General features: G+C 32.5%; 1 protein-coding gene across 3 annotated transcripts in view; it reads left to right on the forward strand.

The window, feature by feature from the left end:
* Positions 1-21,188, forward strand: part of ftz-f1 (ftz transcription factor 1) — a 238,294-nt gene that overhangs the window by 202,118 nt on the left and 14,988 nt on the right. For all 3 annotated transcript variants that reach the window (XM_075303357.1, XM_075303356.1, XM_075303358.1), the window contains 3 exons: positions 17,307-17,605; positions 17,954-18,010; positions 18,097-18,295. In XM_075303357.1, coding sequence (XP_075159472.1) covers positions 17,307-17,605; positions 17,954-18,010; positions 18,097-18,295 — 555 coding nt within the window. The remainder of the gene's footprint in view (positions 1-17,306; positions 17,606-17,953; positions 18,011-18,096; positions 18,296-21,188) is intronic.

The raw sequence follows: 21,188 nt of genomic DNA on the forward strand, positions 1-21,188 counted from the left end.
TTCTATAGAAAATTTTATCAAAATTTTAGTTTTATAGAAAATTTCGTCAAAATTTTATTTCTATAGAAAATTTCAACAAAGTTGTATTTCTATAGAAACTTTCAACAAAATTGTCAAAATTTAATTTCTATAGAAAATGTTGTCAAAATTTTATTTCTATAGATAATTTTGCCAAGACTTTACTTCTTAAGAAAAATTTGTCAACATTTTACTACTATAGAAAATTTTGTCAAAACTTTACTACTTTAGAAAATTTTGTTGAAATTTTTTTCTTAAGAAAAACTTGTCAAAATTTTACTTCTATAGAAAATTTTGTCAAAATTTTAGTTTTATAGAAAATTTCGTCAAAATTTTATTTCTATAGAAAATTTCAACAAAGTTGTATTTCTATAGAAAATTTCAACAAAATTGTCAAAATTTTATTTCTATAGAAAATTTTGTCAAAATTTAATTTCTATAGAAAATTTTGTCAAAATTTAATTTCTATAGAAAATTTTGTCAAAATTTTATATCTATAGACAATTTTGTCAAAATTTTATTTCTATAAAAGATTTTGCCAAGACTTTACTTCTTAAGAAAAATTTGTCAAAATATATATTTAAAATACATGGGATATAGTATACATTTAAAAATTTAATTAATTAATTTATGTGCACAAGAAAAACATATCGTTTTTTTTTTGTTTAATTATGAAACTAATTGATCCAAATTAAATTTTAATTGGAAATCATATCAATTAAAAATTGAAAGGGTTTTTATTTAATGTATGTAACTGAGTTTTTAATTAATTATTTTTATCAGTTCAATGAATTGAAAATTGGAAGTGATTATTTTGTTTACAAGTATATTGAATTAATTTAGTTTATTTAATTTATGTGACCGATTAAAAATAATTTGCACGGGAAGGAAATATTTCTTGACTTCAATCACGAAATTAATTGATTCAAATTAATTTTTCATTGAAAGTACTCACCGAAAATCTTTTATATCAATCATGATGTCAATAAAAAATTAATTGATCTAATAAAGAATTAATGGTTTCATTTTATGTATATCACTGATGTTTGTTTTGATTAAAATATTTGTTTTGATTAAAAAGTGATTGATGATGATTCAATTAGTTCTTTAGGTGATGAATTTGTTTATTTATTTTATCAATTTTTCTTCTCTTTTCTATTTTTTTTTTTGCTAGTTCAATATTTTAATAGAAAAAATATTAGTGATATTTCTTCCAATGTTAATGAATTTTGTTTTGATTAAAAAAGTGAGTTAATTTTCTCTTTAAATGTATTTTCAAATTCAATGTCTAAACATAACATTTTCCCCTAGGAGGATATGACATTCCTTCTCTGGATGTAGAGAATTTGTAGAAGTGTAAAAATTGTACATTTAGAAATTGTAACTTTGGAACAGTGTTGCCAGGTAATTTTTGATTCTTCCCCCCAATTCTTAAGAAAAAACCCCTAAATTGGTCTAGACTTTTTTCAAAAACCCCCAAAAATTTTAAATAGTACAAAAAGTGGCCCACAATTTCGCTAAAAATCCTGTAGTGATACACATAATAAAAAATTAATATGTGTATGCGTTTAAAAAAGAATGTCATTGCATACTTGCTTGTATTTAGGAACATGGGTTGACTTCCCTTATTTTTTCTCAAAATTCATGCCAGAATTGTTCCAAATTTTGTTATAAGATCTAAGATATTTTTTTTACCCCTAAAAATCCCCCAAATAAATGTTACCCCTAAAATTCCCCATAAACGTGTAAAAAACCCCTAAATTTGGGGGGAAAACCCCCAACCTGGCAACACTGCTTTGGAACAAACAAAGTTTAACATTTGTTGTTTTTGTAGAAGAGAAATTTTCGTCCTCTTGTGTTTTTATTCTCTCTGTATGAGTTACTTACAGTGTTGCCAACTATTGAGAAGTAACAATAACTGATCAAAATGTTCTAATATCTGTCATGAAAACTCACTAAATTTCAATCGAATCCAATGAAATATGGGCGCAGTTAGACCAAGGTTAGGTTAAAGTGGCAGCCCGATTAAGATTCAGGCTCACTTAGACTATTCAGTCCATTGTGATAGACCAAGGAGGCATATATGGGAAGAGATTTGTATCAGATCGATATTTAAGGACCGATACGGTCCAATTTTGCAAGTTAGCTATAGGACGGATATTAAAATCATGTGCCAAAATTTTAAGCAGGTCAAATGAAACATGCGACCCTAGACGACTCAAGAACTGGAAGTCGGTTTCTATGGTCCGAAACGGTCCGTTTGCAATGGAATCCTACCTACACCAACAACCACTACTTGTGCACAGTTTCAAGCCGATATCTTGTTTCGTTTTTTTTTTTTTAATTAATAAATTAATTGATACAAAAAAGTGATGAACATTTTTTAATTATTATTTTTTTTTTTCAAACAATCAATTGTTAATCAAACTAAAAACACTAAGCCAATTCAGATACATAATTGAAAATAGTTACATTTTTTAATTAAAAAATTAATTAAGTTTTGCAATCAACATTATTTTTTATGCCCAATTAAAACTGTAATTAATACTATTATTTTCGTGATTGAAGACATTTCAATTAAAAAATTAATTGGATCAATTAATTTCGTGATTGAATCAGAATTTTTTTTTTTGTGTACGACACAAAATATATACATATATTTTAAAGGGTATTAGATAAATATGTCGATGCATTACATCTATGATGGAGGGTATAATAAAAGAAATACAGTAACGGCAATTTTCATGTAGCTCCGTTAGGCTTTAACTGCCAGTTAACAGAAAGCAAATTGCAAATATCTTCTCTCCGGCTAACTTTAACTGAACAATTTTCGTCAGTTAAGCTCCTAATTGGCCTATGGAATATAAAGGCAAGATGACAGCTTCGTCCATAATACGGTTTAAAAGTTGGTTAGTTAACGGAACACTAGGTTAGGTTAGGTTAGGTTATGTGGCAGCCCGATGTATCAGGCTCACTTAGACTATTCAGTCCATTGTGATACCACAGTGGTGAACTTCTCTCTTATCACTGAGTGCTGCCCGATTCCCTGTTAAACTCAATGACAAGGGACCTCCTTTTTATAGCCGAGTCCGAACGGCGTTCCACATTCTAGTGAAACCACTTAGAGAAGCTTTGAAACCCTCAGAAATGTCACCAGCATTACTGAGGTGGGATAATCCACCGCTGAAAAACTTTTTGGTGTTCGGTCGTAGCAGGAATCGAACCCACGACCTTGTGTATGCAAGGCGGGCATGCTAACCATTGCACCACGGTGGCTCCCTAACGGAACACTAACGGAGCTTTATGAAAATGGGGGTAAATGGTAAATAAAATCGTTATTTTAAATTTTTCGAAAATTTCAAGTTAATTGCAATTTTAGGAATTTTTCTAGCAACTCAACATCACAAATGGCTAGATCTAGCTAAATTGGCAACACTGGTTATGTGTGCTATCTCTAACACTCTCTCCCTCTCTCACAAAATTACTCTCAACCAATTACAAAGTCATAGTTATTGAATATCAAGTGATATAGAACGAGAGAGAGAGAGAGAGGGCAGAGAGGTTTCTCTGTGTTAAATATATACGAGTGAAACCTCTCAAAAATGCACAATACACAAAAAAAAAAAAAAAAAAAAAAAAAAAAGTGAACTCTCTATTTCTCTAAAGCCAATTTAACTTTAGTTTAGTTCATGGAATTATTATGTTTGGAGAAAGTTTCCTTTACTCTAATAATTTTTTATGTACGATAGTTAAATTAACTAAAAAAAAAAAAAAAAAAAAAAAAAAAAAAAAAAAAAAAAAAATTATACACAAATTAAGCATAAAGATTTACTAAATTCTTATTATTTTTTTTTTTTACAAAATAGTTCATTATTTCTTTAAATTTGTAAATTTTATTACAAATGCGTCCATCATGAACTTCGTATATCACTAAAGACATTCTTGCAATTTTTAACTACAAATTTTTCCTTCAAACTACAAAATTTTCTTTATCAAGTGAAAACATTTATTTATGTCTAATAAATTTTTTTTGAATTTATCGAAAAATAGTTACTAACTTTTATGATATCGGAGTGATACTGTTTAGTCAAAAATTTCTAAAAATATTCAAAATTTTCTAAAATTAGCCAAAAGTTTTCTTCCTAGTGGTTTCACTGTTTTTTTCAGTGTAAGAGGGGTTCACTTATGAGATATTAATTTTAATGTGATTATATTGTTTATATCAAATGTCTCACGAAAATTATCGCCTTTTTAGAGATGTCCTCTTTTAACCCTCTGTAGCTGACGTCGTAGCCTGACAGACAGCGCAAAATAAATTTTCGTACGTATCTTCCTAAAGTACGAATCTCTCTGCTCTCAGTACCTTTTCTCTTTAAGCTCGCATATCGGTCAGTCTTTGCTTAATAGTCATATGTTTTTATGGAAAATATGGCCAAAAACTTTTTGATCAGAAATGTTAACGTAGGATATCAGTTTAGAAATGAGGTCTGCTGGACCCCACGTCAATTATATTGTTAAAATTAGACCATATCAGCTACAGAGGGTTAATTGTATCAAAAAAAACAAAATTCAATATTATGAAGGGAATATACGCCGCGCCTCCAATAGGTTTTAGGAGCATAATGTTTGAGGTGATCACTTTTCTTATCTGTGTGTATGCTTGTCAAAAATATTACTCTACACCATATTCGAAGTGAATCCATTTATTTTGCACATCAATTAGCCAAAACTAAAACCAACGGATGGACATAGAAAATGTCTATCAAATGAACGAATATTTTTATTTATTGATCAACAAAGTTTGAAACAAATAAAAAACTAACAACCTAAAAACCAAATAAAAACAAATGAGTAGCCATTACAGTTATGCTTAACATCAATTAGGATTTATTTGCCTCATAACAGAAGAGAATTTCCTTTGTCTCTAATTTTATTTGGGAGAGAAAGTAAGTTTTCTTTGCGTGTATATAATAACTGTATAAATCCCATCACATCTTTACGAATCTTATCATTTTAATCTCGTTCCATACTTAAAACAAAAATACTTGTGGTCAAGAATAGCTACTAACAGTCTAATGAAATCCATATAAATGACCTTGACATTGACCCATTTTTCTATATATTTTTGTTGATGTTGTCTTTGTATCACTATTTGGCGTTGTTCTTGTTGTTGTTGTTATTCAAATAAAGATGCAAAACATAACCACCAATCACAAGCATAGGCAAAGCCACACAGCATCTCTATGGAAAAGTAGGACAATAGTTTAATCACTAGTTTATTGTTTTGATTGTTGTTGCAGTTGTATTTTTGGTGATTTATTTTTAGGTAGTGGTGAGACATTCATCAAAGAGGTGATAAGTTATAAGAAGAGAGGATTTATTAGATTAAAATGTTAAATGAGAGGGGAATTACACTTAAGGCACGTTTCGAAACCTTTTACAATGGCGATAAAAAATTGCTAATTTTCGGTACTTATTTTTTTTTTTTTAACAAATCATTAAACTTTTATTTGTTTTGAGATAATCAAAATAAGACAAGGCTTATCATGTCTAGATTTTTGCAACAAATGTCAAATTTCGGATGGTATTAAATACCGACAAAAATTCAAGAAAAATATTTGGAGGAAGCAACCGAACTTTAATTTTAAAATTTTTAAAATGGAATGTAGATTTATTTGATCGAATTTTCCTATTTCTTTTTGAGATATACACGCAAAAAAATATTGTTTTCCTCCCAAACGAAATTCTAGACAAACAAAGTTCGTTTCTCATTTGCTTTTCGCTGTAAGGAAGTTTATTTGGAAGAAAAGTATATTCTTTTTGTGATAAACGTTTACTCATTTCCAAGATGTAAAAACAATTTCATAAAGACTAACTCAAACAAGTAAGTAAAGTCTAAAGTCGGGCGGGGCCGACTATATTATACCCTTCACCCCTATGTAGGCCAACATTTGTGTTACCATCTCAACTACTTCACATTTGCTGGAAGCTATACAAGGCCGTATTCAAGGGGGGGGGGGGGATGAGGGGGGTCAAACCCCCCCTCCCCGATATGAATGAATATTATTATATAAATAAATATATATTTTTAGTTGCATAGAAAAATTTTATCGAAGATGTTGAAGAAAAGCTGGAGGTTTTATTTTGAAAAACGCTTACCTATAAAACTTGTATAAATCATAGAATACTAGTTGAAAAGCCCGTCAAACGACGGTCGAAAAAAACTAATTATTTTTGTTCTAGCACCACAAATTTCATTTTTGGAAAATGTATTTCTGCTTTTTATGTGTGTTTGTTGTTCTTTTTGTGAACATGACTCGCTTTGTTTGGCCATTGCAACAACAACGAAACAGCCAAACACACATGTGTAAATGAAATGGCGCAAAACCTGCGAAAAGAACCTGCCTAATTCAGCGATGGAAGCAATAAAGAGATATTTCCAAGCGTGCACATTCTTTTAAAAATTTGGGTCACTTTGTCAGTTACTCAGGGATGGAAAATACAATTTTTAAGAAAGTACAAAAAAGGTATTTTTTGAGCGGAAAGGTACTTTTTACTAAATTTCAACAAACATTTCACTGGAAGATTATTGTCAAGAGACTGAAATTTAAAGAAAATAAAATTTTGACAAAATTTTCTATATAAATAAAATTTTGCAAAAATTTTCTATAGAAATAAAATTTTGCAAAAATAATTCTATAGAAAAAAAATTTTGCAAAATGTTCTCTATAGAAATAAAATTTTGCAAAAATATATAGAAATAAAATTTTGACAAAATTTTCTATATAAATAAAATTTTGACAAAATTTTCTATATAAATAAAATTTTGCAAAAAAAATCTATAGAAAAAAAATTTGCAAAATTTTTTCTATAGAAATAAAATTTTGCAAAAATTTCCTGTAGAAATAAAATTTTTACAAAATTTTCAATTGAAATAAAATTTTGTCAAAATTTTCTATAAAAATAAAATTTTGCAAAAATTCTATATAGAAATAAAATTTTGACAACATTTTCTACCGAAATAAAAAATCGATAATATAGAATCGCATTCTTTTTTCGACTAAAACATTCTTCAAGTTCAATAAAATCCTGTGTTTGACTATGTCTTTTACAAAATCGAGATTTTCTTCCCACATGAACATGTCTGTTTTGCCATATTTGTAAAAGACTATTAGCAAATAAGGTTGATAAAGACTTTCTCAAAATATTAAAATATTTTGTCAAAGCTATTGTACCATAAATCTGATATCGACTCAAAAATGTCTACACAAAATCATTCGCGGGGTACTACGGTACTGACCGGGGTGAAAAAGTTTGAAAAAAGTACTATAGTACTGCATTTTCCATCCCTGCAGTTACTACGTGCTCATCCGAACGCTCATTTTCAACAATGAAGAGATTAAAGACGTATCTTAGAAATTCGACTAGCGAGAGTAGACTCAAAGGATTGGCATTAATGTCGGTTTATCGCCGAATAAATGTGCCGACTGAAGAAGTCATTGATTTATTTGCTGCCCAAAAAGCCCGTCGGCTCAATTTAATATTATGAAAATATTGTATACATACCTATGCATAAATAAAATTTTCTACACATGAGATTATATGAATATTTTTTTTTTAAGTTGAACCCCCCCCCCCCCGAATTAAAATCCTGGCTACGGCCTTGAAGCTATATAAAGGAGACAAATTTTTTTACTTCTACAAAATCTCTAGAATTAAAATTTAAATCGGACTGAAGATATATATGGGAGCTATATCTAAATCTGAATCGATTTGGCTGATATTTTGCATGATTTTCGAGATTCATCAAATATTTGGATGTACGGTATTTCAAGAAAATCGGTTGATAAACACGCTAACTATGACCAAATCGGGGATAAATATATATGGCAGCTATATCTAAATCTGAACCGATTTTTTCCAAAACCAATAGCGATTGTCTCTTTCCCAAGAAACGGCCCTATGCCAAATTTGAGGACGATCGGACTTAAATTGCGAGCTGTACTTTGTGCACAAAATTACATATACAGACAGACGGACGGACATCGCTAAATCGACTCAGAATTTAATTCTAAGCCGATCGGTATACTAAAAGATGGGTCTATGACCACTATTTCTTGGCGTTAAATTTTACCTTTCGCCTGGACGGAGACTCGAACCGCGAACCATGCAATTTGTAAGCCAACACACTATCCATTGAGCTAGGTTAGGTTAGGTTAGGTTAAAGTGGCAGCCCGATTAAGATTCAGGCTCACTTAGACTATTCAGTCCATTGTGATACCACATTAACTAAAAGTACCTATTACATATGGGCACTTCTAGTTTTAACCGCTGAACCTTCTTGATTATTTTTCTTTGTTGAACCAACCAGATTCTTCCAAAAACATTAGCAGACTGCTTAAGTTAACGTTTTCCAGATCCGCCAGTAATCCGAAGCTATATGCTCCTAAAAGTTGCTTGCGCTTTACACAAAATGCAGGACACTCACACAAGAGGTGTTTAATTGATTCTTTTTCCTCCGCATCATGACAGCTCATACAATAGTCATTATACTTCGCGCCAATAGTTTTTGCAAAATCTCCTATCAGGCAGCGACCCGTTATAGCAGATATCAGGAGTGATATCTGACGTCTCGAGAACATTAGCATATCTAGTGTGCGGTTTAAGTTGAAATGGGGCCATATTTGCTTGGTGTCGTTACAACCCTTGCAATTCTCCCATCGAACATTTGCCATCATAACAGCCTTCTCACGCAGCATGAGCGTGCAGGTAGCTAGGGGCATACCAACAAATTCTAGTTCCCCTGGAATATGTAAGGTAGTCCCTAGCCTTGCCAACTCATCCGCTTCGCAGTTCCCCGGTATGTTCCTATGGCCAGGCACCCATATTAGGTGAATATTGTACTGCTCAGCCATCTCATTGAGAGATTTGCGGCAATCGATGGCCGTTTTCGAGTTGAGGAACACAGAGTCCAAGGATTTTATTGCAGGTTGACTGTCTGAGTATATATTAATGCCCACATTTTTTGGAACATTACTTCTCAGCCAATTCGCCACCTCTCTTATTGCTAATATTTCAGCCTGAAAAACACTACAGTGATTAGGTAATCTTTTCGCTATTTGAAGTTCCAGATCATTAGAATATACTCCGAACCCCACTTGTCCATCCAATTTGGAGCCATCAGTGTAGAAATCTATATATTCTTTATTCCCCGGGGTCTGTGTGCACCACGCCTCACTGTTGGGGATTAGAGTCTCAAACTTTTTGTCGAAAAGTGGACTCGCCAAAGTGTAATCCACTACGTTAGGTACATCTGGCATTATTTTGAGGACAGAACTGTGACCGTAACCTTTTTCCGACCACAGCGATAGTTCGCGCAACCGCACAGCCGTTGTTGCAGCTGACTGTTTGGCCAAAATGTCTAAAGGCAATAGATGCAGCATGACATTAAGGGAATTTGTTCCTGTCTTGCTGAATGCGCCTGAAATACACAAACACGCCATACGCTGAACTTTATCTAAACCAGTCGGTTTCTGAAGTGCCGGCCACCAGACTACAACACCATATAGCATTATAGGTCTAACCACTGCCGTGTATAGCCAATGCACAATTTTTGGTTTTAGTCCCCACTTTTTTCCTATTGCCTTTTTGCACGAGTACAAAGCTACAGTTGCCTTCCTCGTCCTCTCTTCAATATTAAGCTTAAAGTTCAGCTTCCTGTCCAAAATAACGCCAAGGTATTTTGCATACTCACCAAAGGGAATTTCAATACCCCCTAAGGAAATAGGCCTAACCGTGGGAGTTTTGCGATCTTTGCAGTACATGACTAATTCTGTCTTTGCAGGATTTACCCCAAGACCATTGTCTTTCGCCCATTGTTCAGTCATCCGGAGGGCCCTCTGAATAATATCTCTGATTGTGGATGGGAATTTTCCACTGACTGCCAGAGCTACATCATCTGCGTATGCCACCACTTTTATCCTTTCTTTTTCTAGAGTAACCAGAAGGCTATTTATAGCAACATTCCAAAGAAGAGGTGATAGAACTCCTCCTTGGGGAGTGCCTCTGTTCACATACTTTTGTATGTTTGCTTGTCCTAGTGTGGCTGAAATACGTCTCTTCATTAGCAGTTCGTCTAACAGCCTGAGTATACATGGATCAACATTCAGAGTTGTCAGTCCATTTAATATCGAGCTCGGATGGACATTATTGAACGCCCCTTCGATGTCTAGAAACGCCACGATTGTGTATTCTTTGACAGATAGTGAGCTTTCAATAAAGCTAACTAGTTCATGTAGTGCGGTCTCAGTAGACCTGCCCTTCGAGTATGCATGCTGTCGTTTCGAGAACAAACTTGAATCGATGCTAGTTCTAAGATAAATATCTATCATCCTCTCCAGAGTCTTAAGTAGGAATGAGGATAAGCTGATTGGTCGGAAATCCTTCGCCCTGCTTTAGGTATGAAAACGACTTTTGTTTCCCTCCACTTTCCTGGGATATATGATAAGTTGATACATCCTTTATATATCACCGACAACCAGGGGATAATTTTGTCAGTTACAGCTTGTAACTCCGCCGGAGTAATTCCATCAGGTCCAGGGGATTTGAATGGTCCAAAGCTATTTAGCGCCCATCTTATTCTAGTTTCCGATACAATTTCCTCGACAGGAAACGACCGCTGAGCAACTGTGGCACCGCCAGTACATGGTTCAACCGTCTGATTTCCAGGAAAATGTGTGTCCAATAGTACCTCCAGCGTCTCCTCACTGGACGTTGTCCAATTGCCCTCCGATGTTTTAATGAAACCTGGAGCGGAGTTGGTGGATGCTAGAACCTTCCGTAGTCTGGAAGCCTCGGACGTATTCTCAATACTGCTGCAGTAAGCATTCCAAGAGTTATGCTGAGCTTTTCTCAGTTCTCGCTTGTATCCTCTCAGATTCTTCTTGTAAGCGTCCCAGTCCTCAGGGGCTCTGGTGGACTTTGCCTTGTTAAAGAGCTTCCTGCAGGATTTCCTCATATTACTTAATTCCGTAGACCACCATGGTGGTCTATGTTTCCCCCTTGGCTTTCCTCTAGGGCATGCAGCTTTCAGTGAGATGTTGAAGGCCTTAGTAATCCGCTCCACTGCGTGTTCGATATCTTGCACATTTCTCATATTTGTCTCTGTTATTTCCGGTATCATCATATTGAACGATTCCCTATACCTATTCCAGTCAGCTTTCCTAACATTTGGCGGAAATATGATCTTGGTGATATGAACATCAAATTTGAAACTGATGTAGCGATGATCTGAGAAGCTGTGTTCACTTAAAACCTGCCACTCAGATATCATTTCATTCAGTTCTTGCGAGGCCAAGGTGATGTCCAAAACCTCTTGCCTGTTTTTAGTGACAAAGGTTGGGACATCTCCCTTGTTGCAAACTACCAGATTAGTACGCAAAATAAACTCTATTAGCGACTCTCCCCTTGCATTAGTATCACTACTTCCCCATATACTATGATGTGCATTCGCATCGCATCCCATAATGAGTTTCGTCTTTGTTTTCAGTGACTCCTCCACTAAGGTCTTAACGGCATATGGAGGCATCTCCCTGTCATGTCCCATGTAGACCGAAGATACCCAATATTTGCATTTGGCTATTTCTAAACTTGCAACGACAGTGTCTGTATTGCACATTGAAGGAAGCAGAAACAAGTTGAGCTCGTTTTTAGCAATTATACAGGCTCGATTTACATCATTACCAGTATACTGCAATAGTTTGAACCCCGGAGTACTTAATTCACATATTTTGTTTTTATAAACATATGGTTCTTGAATAAGAACTATATCTATGTCCCCTTTCATCAGGAGAACTTTTAAGGCAGCACATGCAGCCTTACAATGATGAAGATTTATCTGGAGGATCCGTAGGACCATCGAGATTTTCAACAACCGTCACATCAGCCGCTTCAATCGAGTCATCAAGAATGTCCTCTTCAGAGATATCCGTGACTCTCGCAATAACCATAGGTTCAACTTTGGTGAGTTCTGAGGCAGTAGAAGCCTCCTCACGCATACGGTATCTATCCATGTCTTCAAATGTTTTGGTATCCTCCTCGACTTCGCAAGAGGATCCGCTTACTTCTGATTCAGACAGAGGCTTGTCCATTTCTGAATCCTTTAGCTGATCGTTTTTATACACCTTCATTTGGATATAATGAAAGCCATAACATACACGGCCCTGAGACTTTGCTAGATGTGGCAAAGACTGAGTGTTCAATATAAACACTGCATGCCGTCGTGGCCCATCCACTTCATCCAAACGGCCAACCTTCCAATCAGCTGTTGGAAGATCTGGATTGCATTGTTTCAGTCTATTTAAAATAGATTCAGGGTCAGGAGGGTTTGCAGGTATCCACGCATGTGCTCTTGGTCTAGCCGGTATGTCTTTCTTCTCGACTAACTCTAAGGCAGCTCCTTCCCAAACTTCACCAATTAGTATCAGAGCAGCTTTAAAACATTCTATAGACCTCTGGTCCTCAAATGCGACTAGCTTAAATCGTCCTTGATACCAACCAGCCTCTTGGTGTCGAGGATCTGGGCCGGGAAACTTTTCCAGCACCTGTGAGTAGACGCCAGACAAAGCATTCTCAATTTCCCCCCATTTTTGCTTTGGAACCATACCGTCCAATGCTCCTTTATTTATGATAGCCATCACAAGGCTGTCTTTAGCAACTGAGGCAAACGATCGTTGATCCCTTTTGGAGGATGGCAGCTCATCCGGTGATCGTTCCCTTTTTCCAGCCTCAAGAATTCCTTGAGCCCATTTTAAGGAATCGCTTTGTTTAGCCGACAACGTGCTTGGGTCGACTGATCCTAATTTCTTTAGGATAAACAAAGCATTTCTGCGTTCTTTGAATCTCTTTCGTGAGGGATTACCTCCTTTTGATGCCGTTACCTTGGAAAAGGTCCGACTTGTCAAATTGTCGCCACCTGTCGACCCGTCTACAGGTCGACTAATTGGGCCTAACTCTTGGTCATTGCCCAAATTTATAACTCCAGTCGATACCCGTCCACTGGGCCCTGAAGTTAGCAACCCAGTGGATGTCTTTGAATTTCTCTGCATGGTGGCCTAATATCCCACCACACTTGAAATTCGTAGTAGGTACTTATTACGATGATTTTATCCGCTATTAAAAAAACACGTCCGTTCCGTTCGACGGTTGAAATAATATATTCCATTGAGCTATGTTGCTGTTATTGTCATCAATAGGCAGTTATCCATATAAGTTATATTTATATAGCATAGCTTGCGGCGCCCACGAGCCGATTAAACAAACTTTATTTAACAGAAACATACATTTAGTTGGGCACCATGGAGCAGTGGTAGCTACGTTCGCCTTGCAAGCCAAGGGTCGTGCTTCAATTATCCATATAAGTTATATTTATATAGCATAGCTTGCGGCGCCCACGAGCCAATTAAACAAACTTTATTTAACAGAAACATACAGTAGTAGCTACGTCCGCCTTGCATGCCAAGGGTCGTGGGTTCGATCCCTGCTTCGACAGAACACCAAAAAAAAATTTTTTTTCAACATTACATACTACTTGATTAAATTTTTACTATGGACTGTAAAATGTGTCTTATTAAAGACTTACAGTCAGAAAAGAACAGTGCTTGATTTAAACGAATGGACCGTGTTGTTGATTCAAAAATATTTTTTTATTTATTGAAAAAATAAAAATATTGTAACAAACGAATTTTTTTGGTGATATAAGTTTAAAATTTTCGAAGCAATTCAAAAAACTCTAACAAAATAAAAACGTTTTCGGTACACGTTTCCAAACGTTTTTTTTTTTGTTTCTTTGCATGTATGAATAAATCTACACTCAAAAATCAGTGAACCCACCAGGAATGAAAATTTTGGACAATTTTAGAAAAGTTTTACTAAAATATATTATAAATGCCGATATCACCTCGATTTCACAAATATAAGTAAATATTTTTCGACAAATTAAAAAAAATTTATTAGACCTAATTATCATTTTTTTCACATTTTGACAAAATTTTCTATAGAAATAAAATTTAGACAAAATTTTCTATCAAAATAAAACTTTGGCAAATTTTTCTATAGAAATAAAATTTAGACCAAATTTTCTATCAAAATAAAACTTTGACAAAATTTTCTATAGAAATAAAATTTTGACAAAATTTTCTATAGAAATAAAATGTTGACAAAATTTTCTATAGAAATAAAATTTTGACAAAATTTTCCATAGAAATAAAATTTTGACAAAATTTTCTATAGAAATAAAATTTTGACAAAATTTTCTATAAAAATAAAATTTTGACAAAATTTTCTATAGAAATAAAATTTTGACAAAATTTTCTATAAAAATAAAATTTTGACAAAATTTTCTACAGCAATAAAATTTTGACAAAATTTTCTTTAGAAATAAAATTTTGACAAAATTTTCTATAGAAATAAAATTTTGACAAAATTTTCTATAAAAATAAAATTTTGACAAAATTTTCTATAGCAACAAAATTTTGACAAAATTTTCTATAGAAATAAAATTTTGACAAAATTTTCTATAGAAATAAAATTTTGACAAAATTTTCTATAGAAATAAGACTGACAAAATTTTCTATAGAAATAAAATTTTGACAAAATTTTCTATAGAAATAAAATGTTGACAAAATTTTCTATAGAAATAAGACTTTGACAAAATTTATTTAATCTAATTTTTCCTTAATTTAAGGGACATTTTTCTTACTTCAAAGGCATACGATTTTAACAGAGGGCCGCAAATATCAATGTCTAGGGTCGTAAATTTAATAAAAAACAAAGCAAATTATGAAATAAAATGTATCGTTAATATTGGGTAGATATTTTATTCAGTATATAGTACATTTTTTTTTTATCATTCTGGACTATGCCTCATATTCTTATAAGGAGCAGATCGTTGTTAGATCATCGTACACAGAAAAATATGTGTGTTATCTTCACTTACGAAATTAATCAATGAAATTTAATCAAATAAAAACAAGTAAGGAAAGTCTACAGTCGGGCGGGGCCGACTATATTATACCCTGCACCACTTTGTAGATCTAAATTTTCGATACAATATCACATCGGTCAAATGTGTTGGGGGCTATATATAAAGGTTTGTCCCAAATACATACATTTAAATATCATTCGATCGATAGAATTTGATAGACTTCTACAAAATCTATAGACTCAAAATTTAAGTCGGCTAATGCACTAGGGTGGAACACAATGTTAGTAAAAACAATATGGGAAACATTTAAATCTGAAGCAATTTTAAGGAAACTTCGCAAAAGTTTATTTATGATTTATCGCTCGATATATATGTATTAGAAGTTTAGGAAAATTAGAGTCATTTTTACAACTTTTCTACAAAGCAGTGGCGATTTTACAAGGAAAATGTTGGTATTTTGACCATTTTTGTCGAAATCAGAAAAACATATATATGGGAGCTATATCTAAAATTTGGCACACTTGAATACACTACTAATTGTACTCCTAGTGCAAAATTTCAACCCAATTGGGGTAAAACTCTGGCTTCTGGGACCATATTAGTCCATATCGGGCGAAAGATATATATGGGAGCTATATCTAAATCTGAACCGATTTCAATAAAATTTGGCACACTTGACTACACTACTAATTGTACTCCTAGTGCAAAATTTCAACCCAATTGGGGTAAAACTCTGGCTTCTGGGACCATATTAGTCCATATCGGGCGTAAGATATATATGGGAGCTATATCTAAATCTGAATCGATTTCAGTAAAATTTGGCACACTTGACTATAATAGTAATTGTTCTTCTTGTGCAAAAGTTTAAGCAAATTAGGGTAAAACTCTGGCTTCTGGGACGGTATTAGTCCATATCGGGCGAAAGATATATATGGGAGCTATATCTAAATCTGAACCGATTTCAACCAAATTTGGCATGCATAGCTACAATGCTAATTCTACTCCATGTGCAAAATTTCAACTAAATCGGAGTTAAAAATTGGCCTCTGTGGTCATATGAGTGTAAATCGGGCGAAAGCTATATATGGGAGCTATATCTAAATCTGAACCGATTTCAATAAAATTTGGCACACTTGACTACACTACTAATTGTACTCCTAGTGCAAAATTTCAACCCAATTGGGGTAAAACTCTGGCTTCTGGGACCATATTAGTCCATATCGGGCGAAAGATATATATGGGAGCTATATCTAAATCTGAACCGATTTCAGTAAAATTTGGTACACTTGACTATAGTACTAATTGTTCATCTTGTGCAAAAGTTTAAGCAAATTAGGGTAAAACTCTGGCTTCTGGGACCATATTAGTCCATATCGGGCGAAAGATATATATGGGAGCTATATCTAAATCTGAACCGATTTCAATAAAATTTGGCACACTTTACTATGGTACTAATTGTTCTTCTTGTGCAAAAGTTTAAGCAAATTAGGGTAAAACTCTGGCTTCTGGGGCCATATAAGTCCATATCGGGCGAAAGATATATATGGGAGCTATATCTAAATCTGAACCGATTTCTTCCAAAATCAATAGGGTTCTATTCTGAGCTAAAACATATACTTGTGCCAAATTTGAAGTCGATTGGACTAAAACTGCGACCTAGACTTTGATTACAAAAATGTGTTCACGGACAGACGGACAGACGGACATGGCTATATCGACTCAGGAGCCCACCCTGAGCATTTTTGCCAAAGACACCATGTGTCTATCTCGTCTCCTTCTGGGTGTTGCAAACATATGCACTAACTTATAATACCCTGATCCACAGTGTGGCGCAGGGTATAATTAAATGGATCAATTATTGTCGCCATTGAACCCAAAAATTATTTTTCTCTATAGGCTTGAGTTTTAGTTTGATTTAAAAATTTATTGAATGAAATAATTTTTTATTTGAATAGTTTTTTTCTAATTCAATTAAGATTTTAGTTGGTAAAGTATAGGCGATTTTTCTGTTCTGTTTTGAGGGCAACATTTAAAAAAATCTGAACAATATGAATGGACATTACATACTTATTATAATAATTACAAACTTATAAATATATAAATTTATATAAATTTTGTATCGAGATAATTTCTGGATTGAAACCACAAGAAAAACCCTTTTTTTTTCTTTATTTGTGCTTCAACTTCTCTTCTTTACCCATTCAGGACTCTTCTTTTTCTCTTACATATGCTGCTATGTGCTCTTAATATGTCTTACCATATTAATCTCTTTTTTCGTTTTTTTTTTGTTTGTTCTCTTTTGCAGGTATCCTCTCTAACACAATCACCCGACTCATCACCCAGCCCCATTGCTATTGCCTTAGGTCAGGTTAATGCTAGCACCGGTGTGATAGCTACGCCCTTGAATGGCAGTAGTGGAGCTGGCGGAGGTGGTGGAGGCGGCGGCGGTGGAGGAGGAGTTGGCAGCGGCGGTAATAATGGCAGCAATAATAATAACAACACAAGTGATGGCATCAGCCGCGTTGGCAGTGGCAGTGGTGGTGGCAGTAATTGTCATGATACTGGCACCGGGTCCCTACAAAGTGCCAGCGAATCAAAATTGTGGTATAGTTGGAAAAAAAGATCTCTTACACAAAAATACATTCGCTTACAGACAACTCAGATAAAAATGTAAAGAGTGTTTGGTTTAAAGGAGCATTAAAATCTGGGGTAAAAAAAGAGAAGGCAATGTTTTTGTTTGTTGTTGTTTTGAAAAAAAAAAAAATCTAAGAATAGTTTCTCTTTGCCTTATTGGTCCAAAATGTTGGAATATATAACCCCTTGGAAAGAAAATCGATCACTGTTTTAAACCACCGTCACTCTATGTAATTTCAAGATATTGACAAATTAATCCTACATATTTTTTCTTTTTGTTGTTCTCTTCTCTTTTTTCTTTCTCTTATCCGTTTCTAGCTTCGACTCGGGCACACATCCTTCAAGTACCGCCGATTCCATAATAGAACCATTAAGGTATGTATCAGAGATATTTTCGTATCACAAAAATATTGCAAATTTTCTTTTTGTTTTCTTTTTCTTCAAACAAAAATCTTTAATAGGGTATCACCAATGATCAGGGAATTTGTACAGTCAATAGATGACAGGGAATGGCAGACGCAACTCTTTGCCCTGCTGCAGAAACAAACGTACAATCAAGTTGAAGTGGATCTCTTTGAATTAATGTGTAAAGTTTTGGATCAAAATCTTTTCTCACAAGTCGATTGGGCACGTAATACGGTGTTTTTTAAAGATTTGAAGGTAAGTGAAACAGAGTTACCATTTTTTTGTTAAACCCTTCATATTTGAAAGGTGTTAGAATTACGGTGTCCGTTTGAAATTAAATTAAATTAAATTAAATTAAATTAAATTAAATTAAATTAAATTAAATTAAATTAAATTAAATTAAATTAAATTAAATTAAATTAAATTAAATTAAATTAAATTAAATTAAATTAAATTAAATTAAATTAAATTAAATTAAATTAAATTAAATTAAATTAAATTAAATTAAATTAAATTAAATTAAATTAAATTAAATTAAATTAAATTAAATTAAATTAAATTAAATTAAATTAAATTAATTTTTTGAAGTAGTTATCTTTATTAAAAAAATAAAAATTATAAAATAAAATTAAAAAATAAAAATTATAAAATTAAAAAAATAATAATTATATTAAATTTAAACGAACTAAGTTTCGATTTAATTGATTCGATTTTTACTAAATAATTGTTAAACGAAGCAAAACTAATTTGCAGTAAACTTAAAGATTGCATCATTTACAACTTTGTACAATTAAAAAAAATCATGGAACCTTATTTTTGCCGATTTCATGCAAACATAATTTTTAGTTGTTCGTCATTTGATTATTTTTATATTTTTGGACTTGAGTTTAGTTTGTATTTCTATATGAAATTGTAAACCCTGCTATCGATGCTACATTACTACATAGATCTACGTACATATTTATGTGTATGTACGTGTATACCATATATTGATGTATGTATACAGTGTTTGCCCATTCGGCTATGGTGACCTACTTATCCAACAAAGCTGAACCATATGTTAGTGTTTTAGCAACAATACGAGTATTCTCTCAACCACAAGAGAACCAAAAACCACAATAAACCTAATCTCAATTCTTTACTATACACACAGTCAATCAAATATGAAAATCCCTCTCATGCTGTTTGATTTTTTTCTGCGGTCAGCATCACTTTACTATCAACAACATTCGTTAAAATGCAAGCCTAATGTCTCATCTTCTGTTTTCGCCTTGCATTGATTTAAACTTCATTAACGCTCTATATAAAAATCTCATTTATTGTTGTTGGATTTGTTTATACCAGCTTTGTAAGTTTTAAAGCTGCCATGAAGTCACGCTTTATTGACCAAGACGAGTACACTCAAAGTGATGCAATATCAAGAGCCCGCCAAATAATCAGCTCTCTGGGTATTACAGCATTTACTAAAGACTCCGGTTTTATTTTGTTTTGAATTTCGCTTTCAATTTCATTACATTACATTAACCGATAGCGAGAGAGTGAGTAATGAAGAGAGAGAGAGAGATACATTTAGAGAAGAGCCACAATCATTAACTTGATTATAGTGTTATTTGTCTGTATTTTGTAAAAATAGAAGTATGTGTGAGAAAAACACGTTTCCACTAGGCAGCCGGCTAAAATGGGTTAAATATACCCTGACCTAGGCGCTGCTTATTTTTGTTTTAAACGCAATGTGATGACTTGAATTAAATATATTTTATTTAATTTCACATTATTACATTGTGATTTAATTGAATAACATTTAATTTTGATTGATTTAAATAAATACATGTTCATTTAGTTCAACTTAAGGCGGCCTGGTTAAGCATCTAAAAATGCAACGTAACCTAAGGCGACATATGATAATAAAAAAACCCTACCATAAGATCAGTAGGCAATATAAACAAACTATCTGAAAGAGGCGAAAAGAAGGTTGATTTCTTTTACATTTTAAATGAATAAATGATTGATTTTTTATTATTTAAAATTACTTTTAAACGAAAACACTGTTGGATAATCGTTTGTATGGGATGTCGTATATCAAAAACGAATAGCTGACATTCTACAGTACGCTTACTAGCACGGTTGCTACAGTTGGTGAAATTCTACCAACTACTACTACTAGATTTACTTTTTGGTAGATTGGTAAAATTCTTGATGTTTTAGTAGAATTTACTCCACAAATTTTGACAAAATTTTCTATAGGAATAAAATTTTGACAAAATTTTCTATAAAAATAAAACTTTTACAAAATTTTCTATAGGAATAAAATTTCGACAAAATTTTCTATAGACATAAAATTTTGAGAAAGTTTTCTATAGAAAAAAAATTTTTGAGAAAATTTTCTATAGAAATAAAATTTTGACAAAATTTTCTATCGAAATAAATTATTGACAAAATTTTCTAAAAAAAAAGACACAAACAAAAAAAAAATAATTGCGAAAGTTTTCTATAGAAAAAAAATTTTGAGAACATTTTCAATATAAACATTTTTAGAACATTTTATATAGAAATAAAATTTTGAAAAAAATTTTCTATAGGAATAAAATTTTGTTCAAATGTTCTGAAAAATTTTGTTTCTATAGAAATACAATTTCGACAAAATTTTCTATACAAATAAAATTTTGACAAAATTTTCTAAAGAAATACAATTTTGACAAAATTTTCTATAGAAATAAAATTTTGACAAAATTTTCGAAAGAAATACAATTTTGACAAAATTTCGAAAGAAATAAAATTTTGACAACATTTTCTATCGAAATAAAATTTGGCAAAATTCTCTAAAGAAAAAAAAAACAAAAATATTGAGAAAATTTTCTATAGAAAAAAAATTTGAGAAAATTTTCAATAGAAACATTTTTAGAACATTTTATATAGAAATAAAATTTTGAAAAAAATTTCTATAGGAATAAAATTTTGTTCAAATGTTCTAAAAAATTTTGTTTCTACAGAAATACAATTGCGACAAATTTTTCTATAGAAATAAAATTTTGACAAAATTTTCTATAGAAATAAAATTTTGCAAAGTTTTCTATAGAAATAAAATTTTGACAAAATTTTCTAAAGAAATACAATTTTGACAAAATTTTCTATAGAAATAAAATTTTGA

Source organism: Haematobia irritans, chromosome 4 (genome assembly GCF_050003625.1).
Source record: "Haematobia irritans isolate KBUSLIRL chromosome 4, ASM5000362v1, whole genome shotgun sequence".
Lineage (NCBI taxonomy): Eukaryota > Metazoa > Arthropoda > Insecta > Diptera > Muscidae > Haematobia > Haematobia irritans.